The sequence below is a fragment of the Manacus vitellinus genome, unplaced genomic scaffold (genome assembly GCF_001715985.3).
Source record: "Manacus vitellinus isolate BGI_N305 unplaced genomic scaffold, ASM171598v3 scaffold_68_pilon, whole genome shotgun sequence".
In the NCBI taxonomy this organism is placed as follows: domain Eukaryota; kingdom Metazoa; phylum Chordata; class Aves; order Passeriformes; family Pipridae; genus Manacus; species Manacus vitellinus.
The window spans coordinates 586,064-608,683 of NW_021940744.1; the positions used below are offsets into that span (position 1 = coordinate 586,064).

Consider the following 22,620-nt stretch of genomic DNA (forward strand, 5'->3'; position numbering starts at 1 on the left):
GGAGCGGGACCGGCGCTCGCAGCCCCGGGAGTGCTGAGGGAGAGCGGGAGCAGCAGGAGCCGTGTCTGAGCCCTCGCCATCAGCTGCGAACCCTCAGTCACGGCTGGCACAGTCTCCGGTGCTGGGGACCGGCAGCTGAGGGCTTGGGAGAGGAGCGAGTCTGGCAGGGCTGTGCTTGGGAACAGAACCGTGCCCAAGTCCCCGAAGCTAGAGCACTGGGCACCTCACGTTGGTATGAGCAGGACTTTGATAGGCTTTGGCATGAACTTACCTTTTGGGTGCACTCGTATCCAAATGCTCTTCCTCTGGTGGTTTTGGAAAGCAGCATCATGAGCTACAAATGGCTTTTCAGCAGCTGTAAAAGACCAAATATCCAAGTTGGTGGTGGTGTGTCAGCCCTGACCCTTCCGGAACACCTCATGGAAAAGGAGTAGGAATGCCAAAAGGGTGTGAGTGTTCCTTCTGAAGAGTTCAGGGCTTGGGAAGGATTTAGAAGGAGTGAATTCAAAGCAGTTTTTACATTTTGAAAGTGCTTTCTATCCAGAGTTCTGAAACACTTCAAATGTTTCTCCTCTCTGGTTCTCCAGATCCTTCCCTTCCTCCTGGTCTTGTCTTGTATCTCTGTCTCCTTTGGCTAGTCCAGATCCTACCTCAAGGATATCTTTTCAAAAAAGGGCAAAAAGGGTAATATTTTTCTCCCATAGCAAGTTTATGAGCTTTTTTCTGTTCCAGGTGAGTACACCTCTGCTGTCGTAGAAGCTTCTTCATTCTCTCTTTCCCCTTATATTACAGAAAAAGCTTTTAAATACCTCATTATTAGCAATCCTCTACCAGTAGAAGACTTGCTTCTATACTGTACTGTTTGTCTTAATAATATTGTAACATCTGGCTCCCCATGGCTGTGAGTCTTTGGCTGCTTTGAGTCATGGCAAGGCTGTACCTCTGAACTCACACATGTCCCTGCCCCTGTCACCTCCCTGCACCACCAGACTCTTTCTTAGTGTTCTATATTCCACTACACCAAGCTGGAGATCCTCCCTACCTGCAAACACGTGGGCAATAATCCCCTGTTTCTCCTTGCTTTGTGCTTCCAATACTTCAGCTTGTCCTGGGCCTTTCTTGCTTTTTCTTTACTGCCTTGCTTGTATTGTGCCAAACCAGCAGGATTGAAGCATGTGGCCACTAATGTATTACAATCAGTGACTCTTGCTCTTGTCACCAAGAATCTTACCTCCTCCTAAAAAAACAGGACACACCCCCCCCAAACTTTTCAAGCACTTTGTAGTCCATCATCTTCACCTTCTGCCTATTAAAGACCATTTGGGCTTGTTGCTCCCTGTAGAAGGTAAGCATGGGGAAGGTTTCCTTAAAAGCTGCTTTTGATACCCACAGAGTGTAGATTTAAATTGTTTGATTTGCATAGGGCAGAAGTAGAACTACAAATTTGCTGCAGCCCAAGCTCATAAAAGGAACTGGGAACAGGGCCTCAGAGCCAGTTCTGTTAGTCCTTTGCCTTAAGGAGGAGGGCATCCTGCTTTTTAGTCTGGCATGACAAGCTGAATCTGAGTGTAATGAGGAAGGAATACACAGACAAAAGTACAACGATGGGACAGGGCAGTTTAACAAAACATTGTGCCAAACAGAGACATGGAGCAATTAGTCTCGGCTGTCTTTGTCCTCTTAAAACTAAGAAGGGACAGAAAAGTTTTTGTGAGAAATTTTTCTCCATGTATTTGAGGTTTAGGCAGGAGAGAGCTGGGTTTCTAAGGTGAGCATGTAATGGTTGAATAACTAGTGAAATAATGACTCTGCAAGAATCGAGCTGCTGAAAAATGAGCAGGGAAGAAGGGACTTCTAGCTGGACTGCCTTAACTCCTCCACTACCAGTCTCTTGCTTCCTGTATATATGTGTGTGAATCAACTGTTTTAAAATGCTGTCCTTAAAGGATTTTGGCCCTTCAATCGATGTGTGAGAACTGAGAAACACCTGAGACTCCTACAGAAGTCTTCCAGGAAGAACAAAGAAGATCAGGCTTCATGTAATGAGTCTTTGCAAAGTTGCAGGAGAGTCTGTTTTTAAGTCATCTTCCTATGTAATAAAGTGTTGGGATTTTTGCTTTCCCAGTCTTATTATCCTTTTCAAAGTGACCTGTCAAGAGTACTGGAGGGTGTTCTCTCCCATCTAGTTTCCTAGATACTTCTCTCGAGTCATTGTTTGAGTCAATGCTCAAAGATTTGCACTGCAGCTGGTCAGGTGAGTGGGCCTTTCAGAAGGTTCTTTCAAAGAGATTTTAGGAAAAAGAGGCACAGTTTAAGTCTCTCTGTTCAGGGGGATGTGCTCATCACAGTTGGCTAAAAATTTATAGCCATGCCATTTTTGCTGGTTTGGGAATCTACAAGTACTCTCCATAAATCAAACTAATCTCATGGGGCACTTGTCTTACAGTAAATGTGTGATGTATCCTGCTAGGTATAAAAGAAGTCATTTTTAGGCAAAATATCACTGATAGGATTTTTACCACAGTACCACAGAAATTTCCAAGCACATCCTTTTTATAAGACATTGAACTTTAGTCCATATTTGTTCACTTTAGGGAAATGGTCCTCATTGCAAATTTTATATGTTAATGTTCAAAGTGTAGCTAACTAGGATTCAAAAGTTTAGCAGTTTGAGATATGACTGTCTCAATTGCATTTCACAAAGATGTGAGCTCAGTTATCAGTTAAATGTGGCATTACCCTGGTAAGTTGTGGCTTTTAGCACTCTGCAAACATAGAATAAAATGTGCTTGAATTAGAGGGCTTGAGCACCGCTTAGAAATCCTAGCGCTGACAAACCAGTAGGTAGTTTCCTGTAGCCTTATGATGAGGCTATAACCAACTTCATTAAAGGTTTGACTGCTTTAATAATTCAAATTGTGGCTCTCTTTTCAAAGACTCGTCAGTGGCTCCATTAACTTCTGCATCTACCGTGTCTCTTCACGGTTGCTCCTTTGCTGTCTGCCAGTCTGTGACACACCTCTTGCGGTGTTTGGTGGAGGAGGGTAAAGCAGAGGTGATTTAGTGTTGCAGTCTGTGTGTGTGAGCATGTTCTGGTACTGATTCCTGGTCAGGATGTAGAGGTGATACTTGTCTGTGCTGGAAAGGCACAAATCTTTTTGAAACACAGAATGAGTCTCAGCAAGACTGAGTCAGTTATTTAATTAACTTGAGAGCATAGAAAGGAAAAAGTTAGTAAATGTAACCTCCTAATAGAGAACTTTATGTGACTGTAGCATGTTTCCTGGAGTTCACAGGATCACAAGGTAACTGGGGCTGGAGGGGAGGGACCTCAGGTCCCTGTCCAACCTCCTGCTCAAAGGGGCAGCTCAAAGGACCAGGTGCTCAGGGCTTGGTCCACTTGGGTCTTGAGAGCCTCCAGGGGTGGAGGCAGCTCAGCCTTTTGGGGCAGCCCGTGCTACTCTTTGGCTGTCCTTGTGGTGGAATAGATTTTCTGTAGATCCAGTCTGAACTTCTCATATTTTAATGCCCATAATTATGCCCATTGTCTGTTGTTCTGCCACATGGAGAGCCTGGATCCATCTTCTCCATCCCCTCCCTGTGGGCATGTGGCAGCTGTGGGTGCCCTGGAGCCTTCCCTGCCCCAGGCTGACCAAGCCTGGCTCCCACGGCCTCTCTTCCAGTCCCAAATCCAAGTGCTCCAGCCCTGACTGCCCCGGAGGCCTCTGCTGGCCTGTCTCCAGTTGATCCACAGCTTTCTTGATTTGTCTTGATATCTGAACAAGTCTTGGAAAGTATTCCCTCCAGCTTTTTTATGTTCTGAAATGCTACTTTCATTCGGTCTTCACTCTTGAATTTTAAACAGGGGAGGAGTAGTGGGCAAATCACATATAGCCTTGGCCTTCCAGGAGGCACCTCACAGTACCGTGTTTTCTTTGAGGGAACATAAAGGGAAAGTCTCCCTTCTAATTTTATCTCTTTTTCTTTTTTTTCTCTTTACAAGTTATTTCTAGCATTTGTTAACTAGAATTTCTGCCAATACTTAGTATGAGCAACACTTTGTATTCTTCTTTGAGGGTGAGGGTAATGATTTAAAAAGACAAATAAGATTGATGGTGGCTACTACTTACTACTGATCAACAAGCTTTTTGTGGGGACCTGTGAAGTAAAAAGAATTAAAATAAAAAAGTGTTAAGCAATTCCCCTCTGAGCTTTCTGCTGAAGAAAATACATCTTGCTGAGAGCCCCAAGACACACACCATACTCCACAGGTCTCTGGGCAGCTATTACTTGCTCCCTTCTTCCTGTCATGGGGATTTGAATTATTAAGCATCCTGCTGCCACGCAGGGACAACTTGTTCTAAAGTCTAGGTGTACTATCAGAGCTCTGATACTTTCTGTTTTTCAGCTCTAGATCCCTAAGGAAACAAGGCTTGTACATATGCTGCTTATCATTTTTTTTCTTCTTTCTCAAGTGGCTTTAACAAATTTTAGTAGACTTCTACAGAGGGATAGATGTTTCAAAGTTGGTTGTTGCCATTATAACTTTATGGAAGTTAACTGGTTAAGGTGATCACATTTAGGTGAGCCAAATGAGCGTGCCTGTTGAGAGAAGCAGGCAGAGCCCAGCTGGGGTAAATCAACACTTCCAGAGCTTCTCTTAGCTGCGGTGCGGGGTTTGAGTGTGCTCCGCTGTACAGAGTTAACAGCAAGGACTCGAGTGCCTGTGCAGTTTAGCAGGTGCTGGGCACATTTTCCTGCGGGAAGGAACTGGCAGGAAGGTGACTCTGTGAATGTGTGCTAGAGGGAAGAGGGCTGCAGTAACCAGAGAACTTGACCCTACTTGCACTTGGCAAAAGCTTGGCCATACAAACAAAGGGTGTATTTTAAACTTGAACAGCTCCCGACAGAAGTTTCTCACTCTCCCTTTTGCCCTCAGCCCTGATTTGATGGCGTAGATTTATGGCCAGTCTAAAGTGAGCTGGACCGGGGAACCGCAGTAGGTTAGAACCGCTTTTGTTTTGTTTTGTACCCACGGAGCTCAGTCTGAGCTGGTTTCCTGATCCCATCCATCACGTTACCACAGATGTGCTGACAAAAAGGGTGTGGCTGTGTGCAACAGGAATGAAGCTCTAATGGTGAGGGCAGGGTGGGACTGCTGCTTGGAGTGATAGTGCTCCTTATCATGGAAGTGCTCGCTGACCCGTAACACTAATAAATAATGCCCCCTTTCCTAGAATATGGCTGTAGCTGTATATAGAGTTATATATACATGAAAAAATAGAATGTAGCTGGTATCACTGTCACCCTCTTTTCAATCTGGACTGAGAGTCTCCTCCTTTTTCCTTTGCTGCAGAACACAGTTTATTGTGGATGCTGTTACTTTGTGCTCTGCTATGAGGTTACTTGCACAACAGTGTTCCAGTGACCTAGAAGTGCAGGTTAGTGTAAGTAAAGTTACAGCTGTATTTATTTATTTATTTATTTTTGATGGCAGGGATGATTCCTGTAGCAATTAACTCTTGTTCTAACCTGCATATCCCTATGTAGTTTGATCCTTACCGGAAAGGAGAAAATTCTGTTGTGGCAGTAAAACCAGGTGATGTTTATCTGAAGTTTTGGTGGGGGACTGAAGCTGCACTAAAGCATTTTGAGAAGGCTTTCCCCAGCCCTGAATAGAGGGGGTTGGAGGTTTTTTTTGCTAAGGTTCTTCATTTCAGTGCATAGTAAGAAGACACATTTGCTTGGTGAATTAGCTGTTTTATATCTCAGTATAAGGTATGCTGTGATGTTCATGCTCCTTATAAAATCTTTTCTTTTGTCATAAGAAGTCATAACAAGTAAACCTAGCCTGTTCCAGTGAGATAATTTTTGTCTCTAAGTAAGATCTGGGCACTGAATTGTAGCACAAACTTTTATGTCAAGCACCTTAAAGCTCTATTTAAATCTGTATGGAACCTGAAGCTGCCCTGCTTTTCAGTTTGCTGCACTGGCTATTGTGTGCATTTTCAGATGTCTTGGTGCTTCCCACTGGAGAAGGAAAGGCTAGGTTGTTGGGAGAAGACTGACTTGATTGATGCGTAGATGACTTGGCATCTCCCCTGCCCTGCTCAGCCAGCAAAAATGAGTATGGAAGAGGAGTAATTGCAGTTCAAGTATGTGGTGGCTGGTAGAGGGAGGAAAGGATAGTTTGCTGTAGGGTCTGATTTTATTGGATGAGGAGCTGCTGGCGGTTGTAGAATTTTAAGGATCCTTCATCACCGCTATTGGATCTTCACAACAGCAGAAGAGACTCACTAGGAGGAACAGACTGGTGGAAGAGCAGTTAAGGAATGCAGCTATGATTTGTAAGGAGTATATGTGGGAGGACATTAGTTAGTGCTTTCCTTATTTTGAGGCTTGACCTCATCTCACTGGGAAACTGCACAGCTGCTGGGGAATAAACCCACAGATTTTTTCCTTAAAATCATGAGCAGAATTGCATGCACTGCTCCTGTACTTCTTAATGTATTATGAGGGAGGTCACAGATTCCAGTGGTGTTCGGTAGAACATGGGGTTTTTCCTGTGCTGAGGGAGGAGTATGGCTTCTCCACTCCATCTTACTGCAGTGAGCAGAATAGAGGACTAGCTTAATGTTTGTTGTGGAGTGACATGAGGACTCGTGGGCCATAGTTGCTCCCTGTTTCATACAGGGTGGAGGACTGGTGGCTTTTTTCTATGTGCGTCTGGAGCACTGATGTTGTCACATTTAACAAGATGTTGCATGAAGCAGAACAGTTATACTGGTGTCATCACCAGCTTCCACTGGTGCAGCCCTGCTCCTAGTCCTGCCTTTAGGTCCTGTTTCTAGAATTGTCTGGCCACTGCTGCTCCTCCCATTTGAATTTAAGAAGAACTTCTTTTTGTAAACTTGGGGACTTCCCAGATGACCAAATGAAGGGGAGGTGGCTTAAGCGGTGTTCTGATGCTGAATATTTCAATTCCTCTGAGTTAAATCAGCAGGTACTTGTTTGATCAGTGTCATGCTGTAAGTTGGGGTGGAATAAGCTTTCTTGAGTAACATTAGGCCTGCTTTCTCCTCTTTCTGTATTCTGGTAGGACTTTTCTCAGATTATTCACACTGGCTTCTGCACTCAAGGGATTATCATAAGGAATCAGAAGGCTGAGGAGTCTCTTGGGATTTTTACAGAGCCGTGGGTGACAGACTGAATTTCACTGATGGGACTCAAATCAGAGATACCCTTGAGGTACTTAGGAGTCCTGTTCTCTTCCACCTTTAGGGAAAATAAATGACGTTTTTCTCAAAGAACTTATGAGATCCCCAATACATCAGTCTGTTTCTCATATTTTAGTTTCATTGTCTGTGGTGTTGAAAGTGTCCTCTAGTGCTTGGCCTGATTGAACAGTTTTCCGCTTCGTCTAATATTGGTATGTGTGAAGCTGATTTTTATTTTATTTCTTTTCCCCTTTCCCCTCACCCCCTGAAGCATTGTCTGTTTTGAGTCTGCAGGCCCCACTTGTCACACAGCTAAATTATCTCAGAGCTGCTCTCTAGCTGCTAGAAAATGAGAAATTAATTCTGAGTGGGAAACCTTTAAGACAGATTCAGCCAAACCAACGTGGGAAAAATTTCTTCGATTACTTTAAGGAACCTCAGGCAGGGATTAGACTTTTTTGTTTGGAAGTGGTAAAACAGACCTTTTGGGCATCAAGAGACTTTATTCAATACTTACTTTGGTGTTTCGTGGTGCCTTGATTTAATGAGGCCTTGATAGTTGTTCCTATTTGATCAGGCCACAGCTGAGGGCATTTTGTTTGGAGCCAGCCTGTTCTGGGGCCCCCTGGACTCCTCAGTGGTCTGTACTGTGTTATTTACCACAGTTAACCTTCCCTACATGTGAGGAAGAAATGAATTTTTGATGAATCTGTTGGGAAGACCATTTTTTCCCCTTTGTTCTATGATAATCCCATAAATTGTGCTACTGTCTGTCGCAGTGAAATTCTCCTGGTATTTGCTTTGCCATGTCCTATCTTGGTCTCACCGTGATTTGAAGAAAGCACCTGGATATTACTGTGTGTCAAACAGCTGCAACTGTGTGATAATCTTTCTTTAAACCAGGGTTTCCTTATTTTAAACCAAGGAACCTTTGACAGGCTCCAGCTTCAGTTCCTTCTGCAAAGGCAGGGCCTTTGTGCATTCTAGCTCTTAATTTGAGGTACACTTGAGCCACTAAGAGGGGATTTTACGGTAGTTTTTCCAAACTAGCTTAATAATATCTGAAAATAGAAATGCTAATCATCTGTACCGATGGAGAAGGGGAGAAAGAAGGATGGGACAAGACTTTTGGCTGTTGAAGCTGTCTGTTTTGAGGTAGTGTAAATACTTGTTGATGACAATGCTACGACCAGGCTTCTGAGCATAGAGACTTGATACAGCCAGATATTCCCTGGAAAAAATCTACCGGTTGGTCTGTTTTTTGTGAATGGCATTAAACCACATTTTCTGATATTAAAGAAAAACCCCAAGAGTGTATAAAAACCTAAAAACTGGAGCAGCTCTTAAAACTCCAACATGTGGCTTCAGTTACTAGTAAAATGGAAAAAATATTATTTCAGTTTGAAGAAAAAGGTGGGATTTCTATCTTGGTTAATGGTTATAAATTAAATTATTAAAAGATGCAGAGTAAACTCGCAGTAAAAATCTAGAAGGTGTTTCGGTTTGTCTTATACCATCAATGGCATAAAGTTCAGCATAGATGTGAAATCTTTAACTAGAAAGAAGTGATAAACTGCCTAATAAGCATTGTCAACATTAATTTGAATTAATACAGAAGGCCTTAATTTAAGAGCACGTCACATAGATTATGTTGGGGCATGAACGTCTGGCAGATTTTCCACCCAGTTTGAACATACCCTGACTGTTTAACTTAGAGATTTATTTTGTTTTGAGGTAAATGGTTGAAAACACAGGGCCTGGGGCAAAGACAGCTGTAGGAAATTGTGGCTTTCTAGGTGTCCGGCTTCAGCTTAAGTACTAGCCTTCTCCTGGTTTTGATATCAAAGACTAAAATAACCTCTAAAGCTTGAAACTATCCAGAAAGATATTTCCAGTGTCTTTCTTATGAAGATGTCAAGTGCTTGCTTGTGCAACTACAGACTATTTGGTAGCTTCCATCATAGACAACCAAGCAGAAGTCAGCACTAAAAAAGGTGGTGTGTCTGTCTGTGTAGTCAGAATTTGGGGATACTAATTTAAAATCAGGTAAAATTCTCAAGAGAGTCTTATCTTTAGGAATAACAGGTCTGAAACACATGAAAATCTTTTGGCCTTTAGCTGCAGGAAGTTTTATGTGTGTGGTTGAAAATGCTGTTGAACATACGGATTTCAGATTTTGGTGTTAGAGCAGCATGATTCGCCTGGTTTCCCTGCTTTATTGTTAAATGCTGAGGTACAGGGCCCAAATTACTCTCTTTTCAAACTTCTTTTGGACATGCTGGCATACTATACAAAAGAAGTTTGACAATGAGATCCAACCTTTAGTGGTTGCAAAGTGAAATGCCAAGGTTGAGTTGGCTTGTGCAGGGTGAGTTAACAACTTGTAACTGTGTAGTCAACTGGTGAAATCTTTTGCTGGTGTTGTCCCTTCTTGCTTAATGTGCATGAAAGATTCAGAGAATATCTCCTCTGAGTGAGGACAGTCCCTGTCCCTTTCCTACCTTCCAAAGGTAGCAGTGGGTTGAGCAAGGCTGGTGATGTTTGTTGAGGAAATTGGTGGGAGGAAGGAGCCAGAGTGGGTGAACCCAAACCATACAATGATTTTTGAAGGCAAGATCTGGAAATGGTTTGACAGAGTGGCCAGAATAGGCTGCTTTGGGGTATGGAGGTGACTCCATAGGACTTCAAAACCAAGCAACAAAATGTTTGTCAGGGATAACATCAGGGTGAGGGAATGGGCTATGAAATCTTTTGAAGTCCTTTCCAGCCTTAAGATTTGATCTTAGGTGGGATGTGTTAGTCCATTGCTCTGGAGCCTTTTCATCAGCCCTTGCAGAAGATAAAATGAGTGTCATGAACAGGTTTGGTCTGACTGTTGAAAGAGAGAGTACAGTCTGGGAAACCGCATTCAGTTTTGTTTTCTGCAGAGTTTATGTTCAGAAAAGATCCGCTAACCCCCAAATGTCTCTCTACGTCATCGTAAATGAGGTACCGATTTGTAGCTGGCTGAGCATCCTGTGACCTTTTCTAGACACAGAACTAGAAAGGACTCTGCCTTAAGGTCTTAAGGTTCACATTTGAAATCAAATGGCTTTTATAAAAACACTTAGTCCTCACAAGCAGGTTTAACCTTGGAAGTTATAAATTTGCTCAGATGCCTGCTCCTAACCAATCCATTAGTTTTTGAAAGAGCAAAGGAGGTTACTGGTTAACTGGGAGTACCTGGGAGTGCTCGGCGGGGCAGTGGCAGCGGTGGCTCCATCGGAGGCGGTTTGGACCTGCTGGAGCAGAGCTGCACAGCTCAGATGGACTTGGCCCAGGGAGCTGTACCTCTTCAGCCAGGCTGGTTTTCCTCCAGACCTGTTTGTGTTTGACAGAGCTCAAAAGCCTCAGGCTGCACCTTTACTGGGGAGGGACAGTTCTTTTAGTAGTGTCTCCATTTGCTTCCCTCCTCCCAGGCTAATAACATTCATTAGATATGAGCTGGTTGGATTGGTCATATGTTTCTCCTTCAGGTGAACACAGATCAGAGTAACTTTCCATATTCCAGGAGTACATGTGCTTTGGTGGTGGACTTGGGTATTGTACCTCACAGCCCTTCTAGATGAGCCATTCCTGAACTGAGGAGAACCAACAGCAGAGGACTGTGGGAGAGTTGTGTGCTGCTAAACTAGAAATTAAATCTAAGGCTCAGTAAGAATCCCTCTTTTCCCTTAGCTCCATGTAGGAGCTCAGTGAGGTATCCATGGTACTTTGTGCCACATTTTGTTAACACAAATAGTAAATATTGCTGGTTGTATTGTTTGAGGTGGTATTTTATGATCATGCCTCTTCTAGTTTATTGTAAGTCATGGTATGTGATAGAACTGCATTAAACTTGTGATGGTAGAGGATTCCACCTCTTTTTCATTTTCATATTTAATTGGGGAAAATGATTATTCAGATATTCTCTGGTTAAAAAGTATTTATTTCAGAACAGCATTACTTGTGTGTTTCTAGTAGAGAATGGGGAGCAGCTAATGAGACTCCTGTAAATGATTGACAGTGATATACTGAGTACCCATTTAATTACCAGAAATGGAGGATATAATTCTCCCTGACTGGTGTTTAGCCTTCTGCTGCTGTTGTGCTTTTCAGAGTGTGGGTTTGCATTTAGTTTCAAGATGGAGAATTGAAAATAGTTTCTAAGATGCAGCTTGCAATTAGGATGATACTTGGATGTAACCTGAGTGTTATTTGTCAAGGCTTGTCCGAACCATGCAGTGTCCTTTCACACTGCAAAATCCCTTAATTATGAAAAATTGTTTAAAACTTTCAGGTATGTCACGTTTGTGCATAGATGTGTGTTTTGTGTCATGTTGACATGATTGGGAGTTAATAAAATGAATGGAATTGGGCAAAAAACAATTTACAATTGCTGAATGACTGCAACTAGTAGTTTAGATATCAGTAATTTTGCTTTAGGCCTTATGTTTTTGGAGGCCATGACTGTCTGGGCATAGATCTTGCAGTGTTAGTTGCTGGGAGAGCACATGTTGAAAACACTGAACTCCACTGTATCTGTTGTAGGTAATGCTACAAACACAGTAAGGAAGATTACTTATGCTTTTTTCCTGCCACCTCTGATTGTCATATTTAATGCGTTTGCTTTTTGTCCATCTGCTCCTTAGCAAGGAAGACAATGTCTTGGACTCCCAGCAACTGCCTCCTCTTTACTGGTCATTTCCTCCCGTGGCGATGTGAGTCATTCCAACGTTACTGAGCATAAGGCTCAGCGTTTGCCACTGGGCAAGGAGCAATTTGAGGCAGGGATTGAGAGGCAGGGGGTCTATAAAAAACACCAAGAATCAGTAAGATATCTGGAGTTTATATCCTGAGCTGTTAGTGGAGGCTGGAGGCAGCAGGAAGCTTGTAGAGCTGAAACCAGGACTGAGAGGGCTGCAGGTATTGCCCTCCTGATGCCGAGTGGGGCGGACTTTCCAGGGGAAATGCATGTCACTGCTCTGCAACTCCCTGCAGGAGAGAGGGCACGTTTTATCTTCATTGCAAATGTGGCACTAAACTGACTGTGTAATTTCCTTCCTTTGAGCTGGATTCCCTACACTTGTCTGGGAGATCCTGTGCAGTGTTTGGGGAGGGCTGGCATCTGCCACCCAACCGGAGCTGATCTGGCTTCTGCAAGGCTGGCTTCAAGGGCAGAACTTTCTGAAACTCATTTGGTGATACCCAGCTAAAGCTGATCTCAGTGCTCAGGTTTCTGCATTTTCCATAATTCTGGACGTGGCTTTCATACTGCAAAAGCTGTTAAAAGAAGTTAAGTAATACGTATTTTAATATCTGCTCTCTGCAGTTTCCAGCTCTTAACACAAGTGAAGGTTTTACCAAGTCAGAAACTGCAATATAACAAATTATTGCTGGTGTTACTTTATATTTGTCACAACTGAGACCTGGTATTGTCTGCACTCTAATCAGGGTGGATTTGAAAGAGAAAAAAAAAGTGATATTACAAGGGTATAATTTTGTTTGTTTGTTTGTTTTGTTTGTGCAGTGTGTTTTTGGTTTTGGTGGGGGTTTTTTGTTTGTTTGTTGTGGGTTTTGTTGTTGTTCAGAAAGTAATTCTGTTGCTTCTCCTTGCTCAATCACAAAACCTTGTGGGAATTACCATGGGAAGTAAGGTAGTTTAGATGCAAACCTCTTACATCCCTCTTAGCACCGGAGTCTTAAGAACTAATAACCCTCCTGACTGCTTCCCAAAAGTTCCATATTGTGGCTAGTGAGGGAGCAGAGCTTTATGGGTTTTGGTCCCTTTTTTTAAGGAAGAGGACTGTTTATGGCTGAGTGGATTAGAAGGCAATCTTGAAGTTTTTGTGCCCTTTTTGTGTGCCTTAAAGATTGCTTTAGTTTTGAAAAATGAGCTTGTCCAGTGGGTTGCGTAAAGATTAAGGAGATACAAACATGGATTATGTATTCCATTTTAAATGTTTTGCCTTTCACTTATTCTCAGGTCAGCTGCAAAGCTGACATGGTGTCAGCCAGTGCAGTAAATATGTTACTTTATGGATGCTGGTAAACAGAGTATTCCTTAAAAATATTATTTGTTGACTGTTTGCTATCAGAAATTTTTGTTTGAAGATATTCCTTAATATATGAAAAGGTATCCCTGTCTTGAAGCACCACACATATTAAGCATCCATTTTTTATTTATTGAGTGTCCTTTTTATGGTTATTAAATTGTTATTACTGTTATGAAATCTGAATTTTTCTATACTGAAAACACTGTCAGGGATACCTGTGGAGCTACACCATCAACTCCTGGAAGGTAAACGAGGTAAAGGTGAGTGGAGTTTTTGTGCTTTTCTTTCTTGGGCAGCATCCATTCAGAGGTTATTTTTCTCCCTGTTGGCTTTACTAAAATTCCAGATAACTAGTGGTCAAGATGGAGAGTTAAAGAACAGCATAATCAGTATTTAAAAAATATCTTTACAAACCACTGACTCTGGAAAATGCAGCTGAGGAGAGGGAGAGCAGAGACTTAGGTGGAGGCAGTGGAATGCTCAAAGCCTGAGCAGAGTAGGAGACTTGTACTTCCCTTTGTGCAGATTAAATTGGGGATTCAGCACATACAAACTTCCCTTAGGGGAGCTTTTACCTGTTGGGCACGTAATCTTAAAATCTTGAGACAAAGGAACTGACTTCCCTGAGACTGGAGGAAAAAAATGAGTTTGAATGAAGCTGACTGTGAGGGCACTTTTACCCTTATCCAGGGAGGAGGATTGTCAGTTCTAATCAAACTTGGACAGAGTTGCTCTTGGTGATTGCATTTTGAGGATGATTATTATGACTTGCTTCTAATAGAGCCTGGACTAGGAGAAGGGCGGAAGATGGGATTAAGAAAAATCCTATTCTGTGTCCTCATTTCTCAACATCCTTCTCAGCTAAGGTGAAAACACAAAAGGAATAGCGCAGGATTCCCTGTGGAGGGGGGGTTTTGTTCAGGTGGTAATTGCCTTGCTTTAGCATCTGCTTGCAGAAGTGTTGCTTTTTTTTTTTACCTCATTGTAAAATAATTGTTTCCGTGGCTTTGATCTTCAGCTATAATCTGATTAAGATGCAGGTCAAAGAAATTAGCTGTACCCTGACTTCAGTTGCCTGTAACAGCAAAAATAATCTTTAAACTAGTTAGCGTGTAAAATTGACAATAAGGTGGTTCTGTTGAAGATGTTTTTCATTTCCATATGTGTGAGGAAGAGTTTCCTTTCAGTGTAAAAGGCACATGGAGCATTTAACTCTGTGACCCACAGCCTGAAGATGTCTTGCTACCTCAGTGAGAGCTGACATCACCCAAACCTGCCTGCTCCCAAAGCAAGTGATTCCAGCACTTCAGGAAAATTATGGTCATTTAAATTAGGTGGCAACTCTTGCAAGTTGGGAATGTTAAGAACTTGTTCTATAAAGGTAAAGCTGTTAAAAAAGCTGTTAAGTAGTACATATCTGTTGCACAAGTGAGTAGGTAGAGTCTGTACACAAATAATTAAGTAAAATCTATATTGGACACCACATACCACTGCAAAATCCTCATTTCATCGAGTCACCTATTCAGGAAAAGATGTGTCAGGCTGTTAACTAGAGCTGCTGTCTGATGTCTGTTGTATTCAGGTGATGTTGAATTAGTAGGAGAAAGAAATATCAGAGATGAAGTTTATTTACGAGTTCCCTGCTACTGTTATTCAGGCATAACTGGCTAGGTTTGTACACAATCCTAAGATTGCTATAAAAATATTTCCCTTTGATGGGTCCTAATTAGATACACAGTTGCTGTCAACAAAACAGTCCAGAGAAGTCAGAGTTCTTTGTCTTTCAGAACCCAATCTTTAGCTGTGTGCCAGCTGTAAAGGATTAGTGCCCAATGAGTCTCTAAAAACTGTAAATAAAGCTTTATATTTTAGCAAGTGTTAGTGGGAACTCTTAGGAATTGAAGGAAAACCACTTATTTCCCATAAAACTGTCAACCACTTGTATCAGATAGCAAGTTTTCCTCAGTGCTGAACTCCAGATGTGAATGTGTCTTGAGTACAGTGTTTGGGGCTTCTGAGCAACCAAGTTCCCCTAAATGTGCTAGAATGGTATGTAGAAAATGTGTGTAGAATATTCAGTACCCCTGCTGTTAGTGTTTCCTACTGCTTTCCCCTGCCCTGGATCAGCATGGGTATACTTAAATAAAGACAAATAAACAAAAAGCCCACTGAGGTATTATAAGTTTTTATTGAAGTTAACTGTTTTGAGGAAAATCTACTGTAGTGGTTGCTGGATGTTGCTTTGGAGTTCCTACTGGGTGTGAGCCTTGCCAAATATTGCAATTGCTAAAGTACAATTTTAAGTGTGTTTGACTTTTAGTATGCTAGCATAGGAAATTTACCTTTCCTACCCAAAATGAGAAATTTTCTACGTTTAATAACCCTAGTTTTCCTTCTGAAAGGGAATTTATTCTGGCAGTGCCCTTGATGAGCCTTGGGATCAGTCACCTCCTGCTGAGGCAGGTTAAGGCTGCATGTGCTTTTCATTGTGGTACAATTTCTGCATACACCTCCTGGGAAGAGAAGTGCAGGGATATAAATTCCTGCTTGGAGTGAAGCTATCCTGACCATTTAGTATGATTTTTAGTTTGTAGAATCACAGAACAAGTGGTTGGATTCTGATTGCTTTCATAAGCCCAGCTGCCTGGATTCGTTGCCCGTTTTAGTCCTGTAAATCCTCAATTCCTTATCAGGGGAGCTGTGTTACTGAGATTTGCAGAGGGAACTGTTGCAGCTGCTGGTGCTTAGGGCTGCCAGGGGAAAACCGAGTGAAGTTCCCCTCCAGGCACGGTGGAAAGCAGTGTGTTGTGTTCAGAGCTAGTTTTATGAGGTCTGGGGTTTTCCACGTTTTTTTGGTGAACTTGTGCTGTTGTAAATCATGGCTGGCTCATGCTCACTGTGAAAATGAGAGAGGTGTGGTGCAAGTGAGCCTTGACTCTTTGACTTTCAGAAACAGAGTGTGTTAGCTGGGTAACACAAAACTGCTGCTTTGGAAACTTGGGCTCAATTTTATTTGCTTACCTGGGCTTGATTATCAAGCTTATTAGCAAACCCCTGCTTCTGTAGAACAGATAGTGCCCTGTTGGAGATGCAACATGGTGTATGCAGAACTAAAATTTGTTATTAGTTATTTAGTTATTAAAATATGCTAATTATAACAGAACTGAAGAATAGATATTGGAACAGAAATGAGCTGTTTTGGGGATGACAGTAAAATGGATCCATTTGTTTAGTGATACCCAAATGGAGGTTGAAGTGAGGTGCAACAAGAGGAAAACTTGAATAGAATAGTTAACCAGAGAGGTTGTATGATCTTTTCTTGTAGGATTTTAACATCAAATTAAGCAAACTTGTTCTGGCACTGAAGGCTGAGTGGGGCTGCATGATCTTTTGGTGTACCTTTCAGCCTCCCAATGTGATGGGTTAAACCACTTGAAAATGCGTATGGGAGAAACATCCCGATATTTGTGGGGTTTCCTTTCCTGCAGTGTTTGGGGAACGGCTTGTTTGCTTTTTCTGCTTTGGGAAAACTTAATTGATCAAAAATGCTAAAAACTTGGAAATGGAAAGATGAAATGTGGTTTTCTTGTCTTCCTTGGCTAAATCTAGTGGTTCATTCCAGGCTAAAAGTAGTGTGTGAGTTCCAGCAAACCAGGAGTTTATATACTCCCAGGTTCTTAAGAAAACTTTCCTTTGCCATCTGTGAGTACTTAAATTTTAATATATCTAATACCTTCAGAACTTCAAAAGAAAGTCCTGGCTACTGTGTTTTAAAGTTTTGAAGCTTTTCAAGTTCATGAATAAAATGAAAATTCCTTTAGGTGTCAGACTGTTTTACTGAGTTGAGTGGAAGGCTTTTGTATTTGAGTCTCAAGTTTGACTGAAGCACGGGACTGAGTTTATATTTGGTTAGGACATTATAAAGAGTAGCTATCACAGTATATATGAAGATGGTATGTCATCTAATGGGAATGCTTGAAATACAATTTTTTTGAACTATGGTTTGTGCTTATTTGGCTTTGGACCAACAGGCTTGGGGAAACTTGACTTGAAGACTGAACTTCTGATCCAACTGGGCAAGGAGGTACTTGAGGATATTCTTGAAATGATGAAGTGTGTAAGCAAGCTGTACCATGTCTCCTGGCAGGCAGTGGTTTTTGACCCAGAATGAGTCATTTTAATGGAAATTCAGTATGCGGCGGTGCAAGAAAATACAAAAAAAGCTTGTTAAAATGCTTGACAATAGAAGGAACCATTGGCACTGTCAGAAACTCTTATCACTTTTCAGTGAATGCCAGTCTGTGCCTACAGGAGTCTCTGAGCACCAGCAAAGGCTCCTTGGTGCAGTCTGTTCCAGGAACAGGTAATGCATCTTTTCTCTCGAGGTGCTACTGGTGCAGAACAAGTGTGGTACCCAGGCTGCCCCCTCTTATCCTGGCTTAGGATGTGTCTGTTTTAAATAAAGTTTGGTTTGAGGTGGAAATGAGACATAGCATGCTAATGTTAGACCTACTTTACTAATTCTGTGGCCTCTAGGAAGTATTGAAATAATTTCCATGCATTTTATTAAAAATTACAGTAATAATCCCCTCAGTGTAGCTTGTTGCAAGCTTATAAAATATAAAAGATTGCATTATGGCTTCTGAAGAGATTGGTGCTAAAGGCTCTTGTTCTGTAAGCCCGTGAGTATTCTCCTCCAAAAAAGGAATTTTTAAAATAAGTCTTTTTGGTAGAAGTTCAGTTCCAGCATATTATTAGGGCTGTGCATTTAGAGAGCATCTGTTAGCAGTTGCAGTGATGGCTGAGGCTCTCTTTCATATGAATTTTCTAGGCAACAGTGAGGCAAAACTTTATGAAAAAAAAGCCTTTATAGTGGTGCTATTTGTATTTCCCCCTCTAAAAATTAGCACTTAACATAGTGGAAGGTAGTTCTGCACAAGTAATTTTCAGAGGAGCAGTTCTTGGCTTCTAAAGGGCAGAGTCTTAATGCCTGCAGGAGAATTTCGGGCTTGTGTTTGCTGGGGCCGTACTGTGTGTCCTGTTCTGGTTGAGCCACTCAGCAGGATCCGTGGCTTTGGCAGCATAGCTCGTGTTCTCAGCTCAAAGCAGACGTTTGCACAACTGGCAGGTAGATGTTTAAAGTGTGAGCCAGACTGCAGGAACTTGGCTGGCTGTTCAAAAAAGAGTCTCCAGCACCTGAGCAAGTCAGCTTTTCCTTCTGAGCAGTGGCATCGCAAACCTGGCTCAGCTTTGTGCCTGACTGGACTGGCAGGTCAGCGTTGGAGAGGCTCCCGAGGCACCCAGAGGTGGCTGCCGTCCTTCCTCGACTCCTCTTAGCTCCCTGGGAGACAAGATCTGCTCTTTCTGGCTGCAGCAATGGGGAGACAGCTTTTGGACAAGGAAGAAATGTTTCTTGGGCTTTCTGTGTTCTCATGACACAATAGCTAAATTTTTGCTCACTTGTCTCAATAATAGGTTATCTCTTCTTCCAGTGCTCCCTGCTGTTAGGAGTTAAAAAAGCATTAGCACCTTATTGAAATAAAGAGAAGTTGTCTTAAAGGTATTAAACTTGTGAAGCAGGTGACAAAGATACAGATTTCCTTCTGTCACCAGTTAACATATTCTTGACTTAATTAAATCTCTGGGAGCATCCCACTGCTTCTTGGATGATATGCAGTGGCCTTGGTGAGCTGCTATAGATATTTCTTGTATTTAATAAACAGATATTTTGTGAAGGGACTTTCTCCTGATGATGCGTATCCTATTCTGATATCTTTTTAATCCTCATGTGGATCTCAAAACCTTCCCAGTAATTTGTGGCCAGTAGGTAGAACCCAGAACAACCTGAAAAGCTGTTTTTACAGTCACCACATCATAATGGCAAGAGAAAGTATATGCTGGTTTCTGAAGCCTCTTTAGGGATTAGGTGGTGCTTTCTCCTGGTTCCCTGTTCTTTCCCAAGCTGGCACCTGACATTGATGTTAGTCACAGTGCAGCTTTCATCTAGTTTTTTTGCTGAGGCGGGTGAAGCAAGCATTTAATGTGCCAGGAGGATTCCACATCTAGTGTGGGAAAATTACACTCTGCACGTCTGTGCCACCATTTGAATGCAGCAAAAGCACAGGGATATGTTTCACCCAAACCCAGCCTTGTGTCCCCTCTGCCAGCCCTGAGTTGATTCCGTGTCACTCAAACAGGCCAACAGTGCTGCTCCTTGAAATTTTATGTATTGCTGACACAGTGATTAATTGTAGCATCTCCATTGCCTGCTTCATCCAGACATTGACCATTCCTAAATACTTATTTATTGAGGATTGTATCCTAACATTCCTTTGCTTGAGAAACTTTTTGCCAGCCTGCACCAGCAGTGGGGATTTGCAGAGGATGTTCAGTGCAGGAGTCACCTGTAGTTGCCATTTTTTCCTGTATGTGCTGTATGTTTTTTTACTTGAAAACCTGATCAAAGCATGACTTTAGGGAAGCAGTTCAAGGAAGAGGTAACTGGGGAAGCCATAGTCTTTATCACTTCTCACTAAGGAAAACTAGTGCAGCACAGAGGCAGGAGGGCTCTACCAATGTGCTGACAGGCACTGATGGGAGTTTGCTTTGCTCTCACTGTTGGCTACCACATTTCACATGTGACAACTTAAAGTTAATATCAAATTCCCAGGTCAGGTAAGTGGTATCACTGATGTTGGCAGGATGCTACTGCCACGTAAAGCTTAAAATATAAAGTATAATGTAACTGGTTTTTAGGTTGTAGTTTTTTGAAAAGAGGCTTAAGCAGGGAAAAGTGAACAGTGCTTTATGGGATGAGCTAGGAGCAGTCACACGGTTGAGCAGCAGTAGCTCAAATCCATGGGATGAACCAGAGCAGTGTGGGTTGTAAAGCAGACCGCCATTGCGTGAATGTGCTTTAGCATAATTCAATTATTTTGATCAGTCAGTTTCTAATTTATTGTTTTATTGCTTTCTTACAGGCAGGCAGAAGTCCTGAAGGCTGACATGACAGGTAATTGCCTTGATTATATAATTGATCTATTTGATTCTGTTTGATTCCTGGTTTTGTTTTCCTTTTGTGTTCCTTATGCTTATCCTAAGAATTCTGTGGAAAGTGTGCAATTTTATATTAAGGCTTGTCCTCTCTATGTAAGTAAATAGCATTTTACCAATTGTGCCCATCTTGCCTGTGTCTAAAATGCATTTTTAAAGTTGACTTTGGATGTTCTAAACATTTGGAGATGGAGGTCATGCCTCTGCTCCTCTCTGAGATTCCTGCCTGGACTAGCACAGGGACTGCTGTACTTGGGATTAGCCAGGATCTGGGTGGTTTTGAGGAACCTTGGTGGTGGAAGTGCTGATCTGAGCATTACCCCACGTGTTGTGAAAGTACAGCCCTACACACTACGAAATGCTACAAGCTATGATTTAAGTTGTTTATATTAAGGCATCAGCTTCACAGTACAAGCAGTTCCCTTAATGAACCTCTGCTCAGATGTGCTTTGCCATGTGTAGTGAATGTAGCAGATTGATGTGTAGTCCCCACAGGAATACTAAAACTACCTAGTTCCACCTAACACATCTGGATGGTTTCCCTGGGGTGAGGCCCATCCCTGTGCTCCTGCAGCCCCAGCCCAGGTGATTTGCCAAGGCACAGGAAATTGGACTCTGTAACTCCAGATAGCAGGGAGCAGTGTCTGCACTCACCCTCCCTGATGGAAAGCAGATGGTTACCAGAGAGTTAGGAAATGGCAGGCATGCAGGAATACTTGCCCACAGTGTTCTCCTAAATACCAACAGCATGTGTCCAGGGACTGTCCTGTTTTGCATCCCTCTATGGATTTATTTTCTGTGAATTTTTTCAGGCTATGCTGGAAGTTTTTCTAAATTCATCCAGTGGCAAGGAGTTCTGCAGCTTAATGACTCCTGTCTGTTTTGGTTTTTAACTTACCAGCTGCTGACTTAGCTCACATCTAGTTCTGGTGTTGTAGGAGACTGATCAGTTAATCAGTGATCACTCAGCCCCCAACCCATCTGTAGTTCTTGTATTTCACTATTCTGATGAATCTCTGATAAAAGCAGGTGTTTGGGTTTTTGTCTTACACTGAGCTCTGTTCTTGCATTTGGTAGGTGAGTGAAAAATCAAAGTAACAACATAAATTTGAGTGCTACAAAAACCGTTGTGTCTTTTTTTTTTTTCTTTGTTGCTCAGATTCGAAGCTGGGTCCAGCAGAAGTCTGGACGTCCAGACAGGCTCTACAGGACTTATATCAAAAAATGCTAGTGACCGATTTGGAATATGCTTTAGATAAAAAAGTGGAGCAGGACCTGTAAGTACCTCAGTAAATTTTTGTGTATATATATATGTAATCTGGGCTGATGAGCAGGAAGCCCTGAGACTTCCCGAAAAGTGAGTGTATCCTGTGAAATGGTTGTCTTATTTCCTTTAAAATGAGAGCTGTGTGAGAATGCACTGCAGAGCCAGTGAAGAGCATTCAGTACGTTAGTATTTTACCTCTGGCAATTTAGTAGCAGCCAAGTCATGCAGAAGTGGGTTTTGAAGAGCCAGATGGAGGGGAGAGAGCTAAGGAACATCAGTCTGTGGTACTGTCAGGGAAGGGCTGAAGGCTGCAGTTTCCAGAAAGAAGAAAGTTTGCCTGGTGTAATCACCTGGAGCTTTGAGCAACGTCTAACAGGAGTTGGGTAGCTGCTCAAGACTCTCATTTTAAGCCTTCTTAGGTATTGCTGAGCAGAGGGAAGAATATCAGGGGAAAACTTAGTGGGGTGCTCATGGCACCTTAAGAATCAGGAAAAGATCCTGCTGGGTTTCCTCCATGCCCTGAGTCCATTCCCTGTTATTTAAGATGCAGACATGGGTTGTAACAAGCTTAGTTAAGTGAAGCATGTGGTTTTTCCAGCACTGAGAGAAGTGAGATAAGTAGGCTGACTGAGTTGTCCTGTCCATGCCTCCAGTTACTGAATGATTTTTTAACCCTCACCTCTACACCCCACATCTTGTTTTAGAGAGTAAGTTCTATGCTGCTTAAACCAGAACAATTACAAGCAAATATTATTGCTGTTACAGTGTTACTTGTATATATACACATGTATATATATGTTAGCGATATACACATATATCAGTGTATAGATGTGAGAGGTGAGGAGAGGTGGTTATTCCATATTTAACATTGTATCTCATTTGAATGTTCCCTGAATTTGCATATTCTTCATGTCTGATGCTATGTAATTAAACACTTCTTTCCTGTTGCTTATGTCATCTACGTAAGATGCTTCCAAATTAAAAAGGAAAAACGTTTTTCTTGTTTTCA

At 42.2% G+C, this 22,620-nt stretch overlaps 1 protein-coding gene across 4 annotated transcripts in view; it reads left to right on the plus strand.

Annotated features, from left to right (window-relative positions):
- The first annotated feature begins 5,418 nt into the window (after positions 1 to 5,418).
- SMG7 (SMG7 nonsense mediated mRNA decay factor) overlaps positions 5,419 to 22,620 on the plus strand; it is a 44,607-nt gene continuing 27,405 nt past the window's right edge. For 2 of the 4 annotated variants that reach the window (XM_018083833.2, XM_018083835.2), the window contains exons 1-3: positions 5,420 to 5,441; positions 20,272 to 20,303; positions 21,504 to 21,621. In XM_018083833.2, the coding sequence (XP_017939322.1) occupies positions 20,297 to 20,303; positions 21,504 to 21,621 (125 nt within the window). In that variant the 5' untranslated portion in view covers positions 5,420 to 5,441; positions 20,272 to 20,296. Of the gene's footprint in view, positions 5,448 to 20,271; positions 20,304 to 21,503; positions 21,622 to 22,620 lie in introns of all 4 variants that reach the window. The other 2 variants (XM_008930828.4, XM_018083834.2) reach the window with 2 other exon arrangements.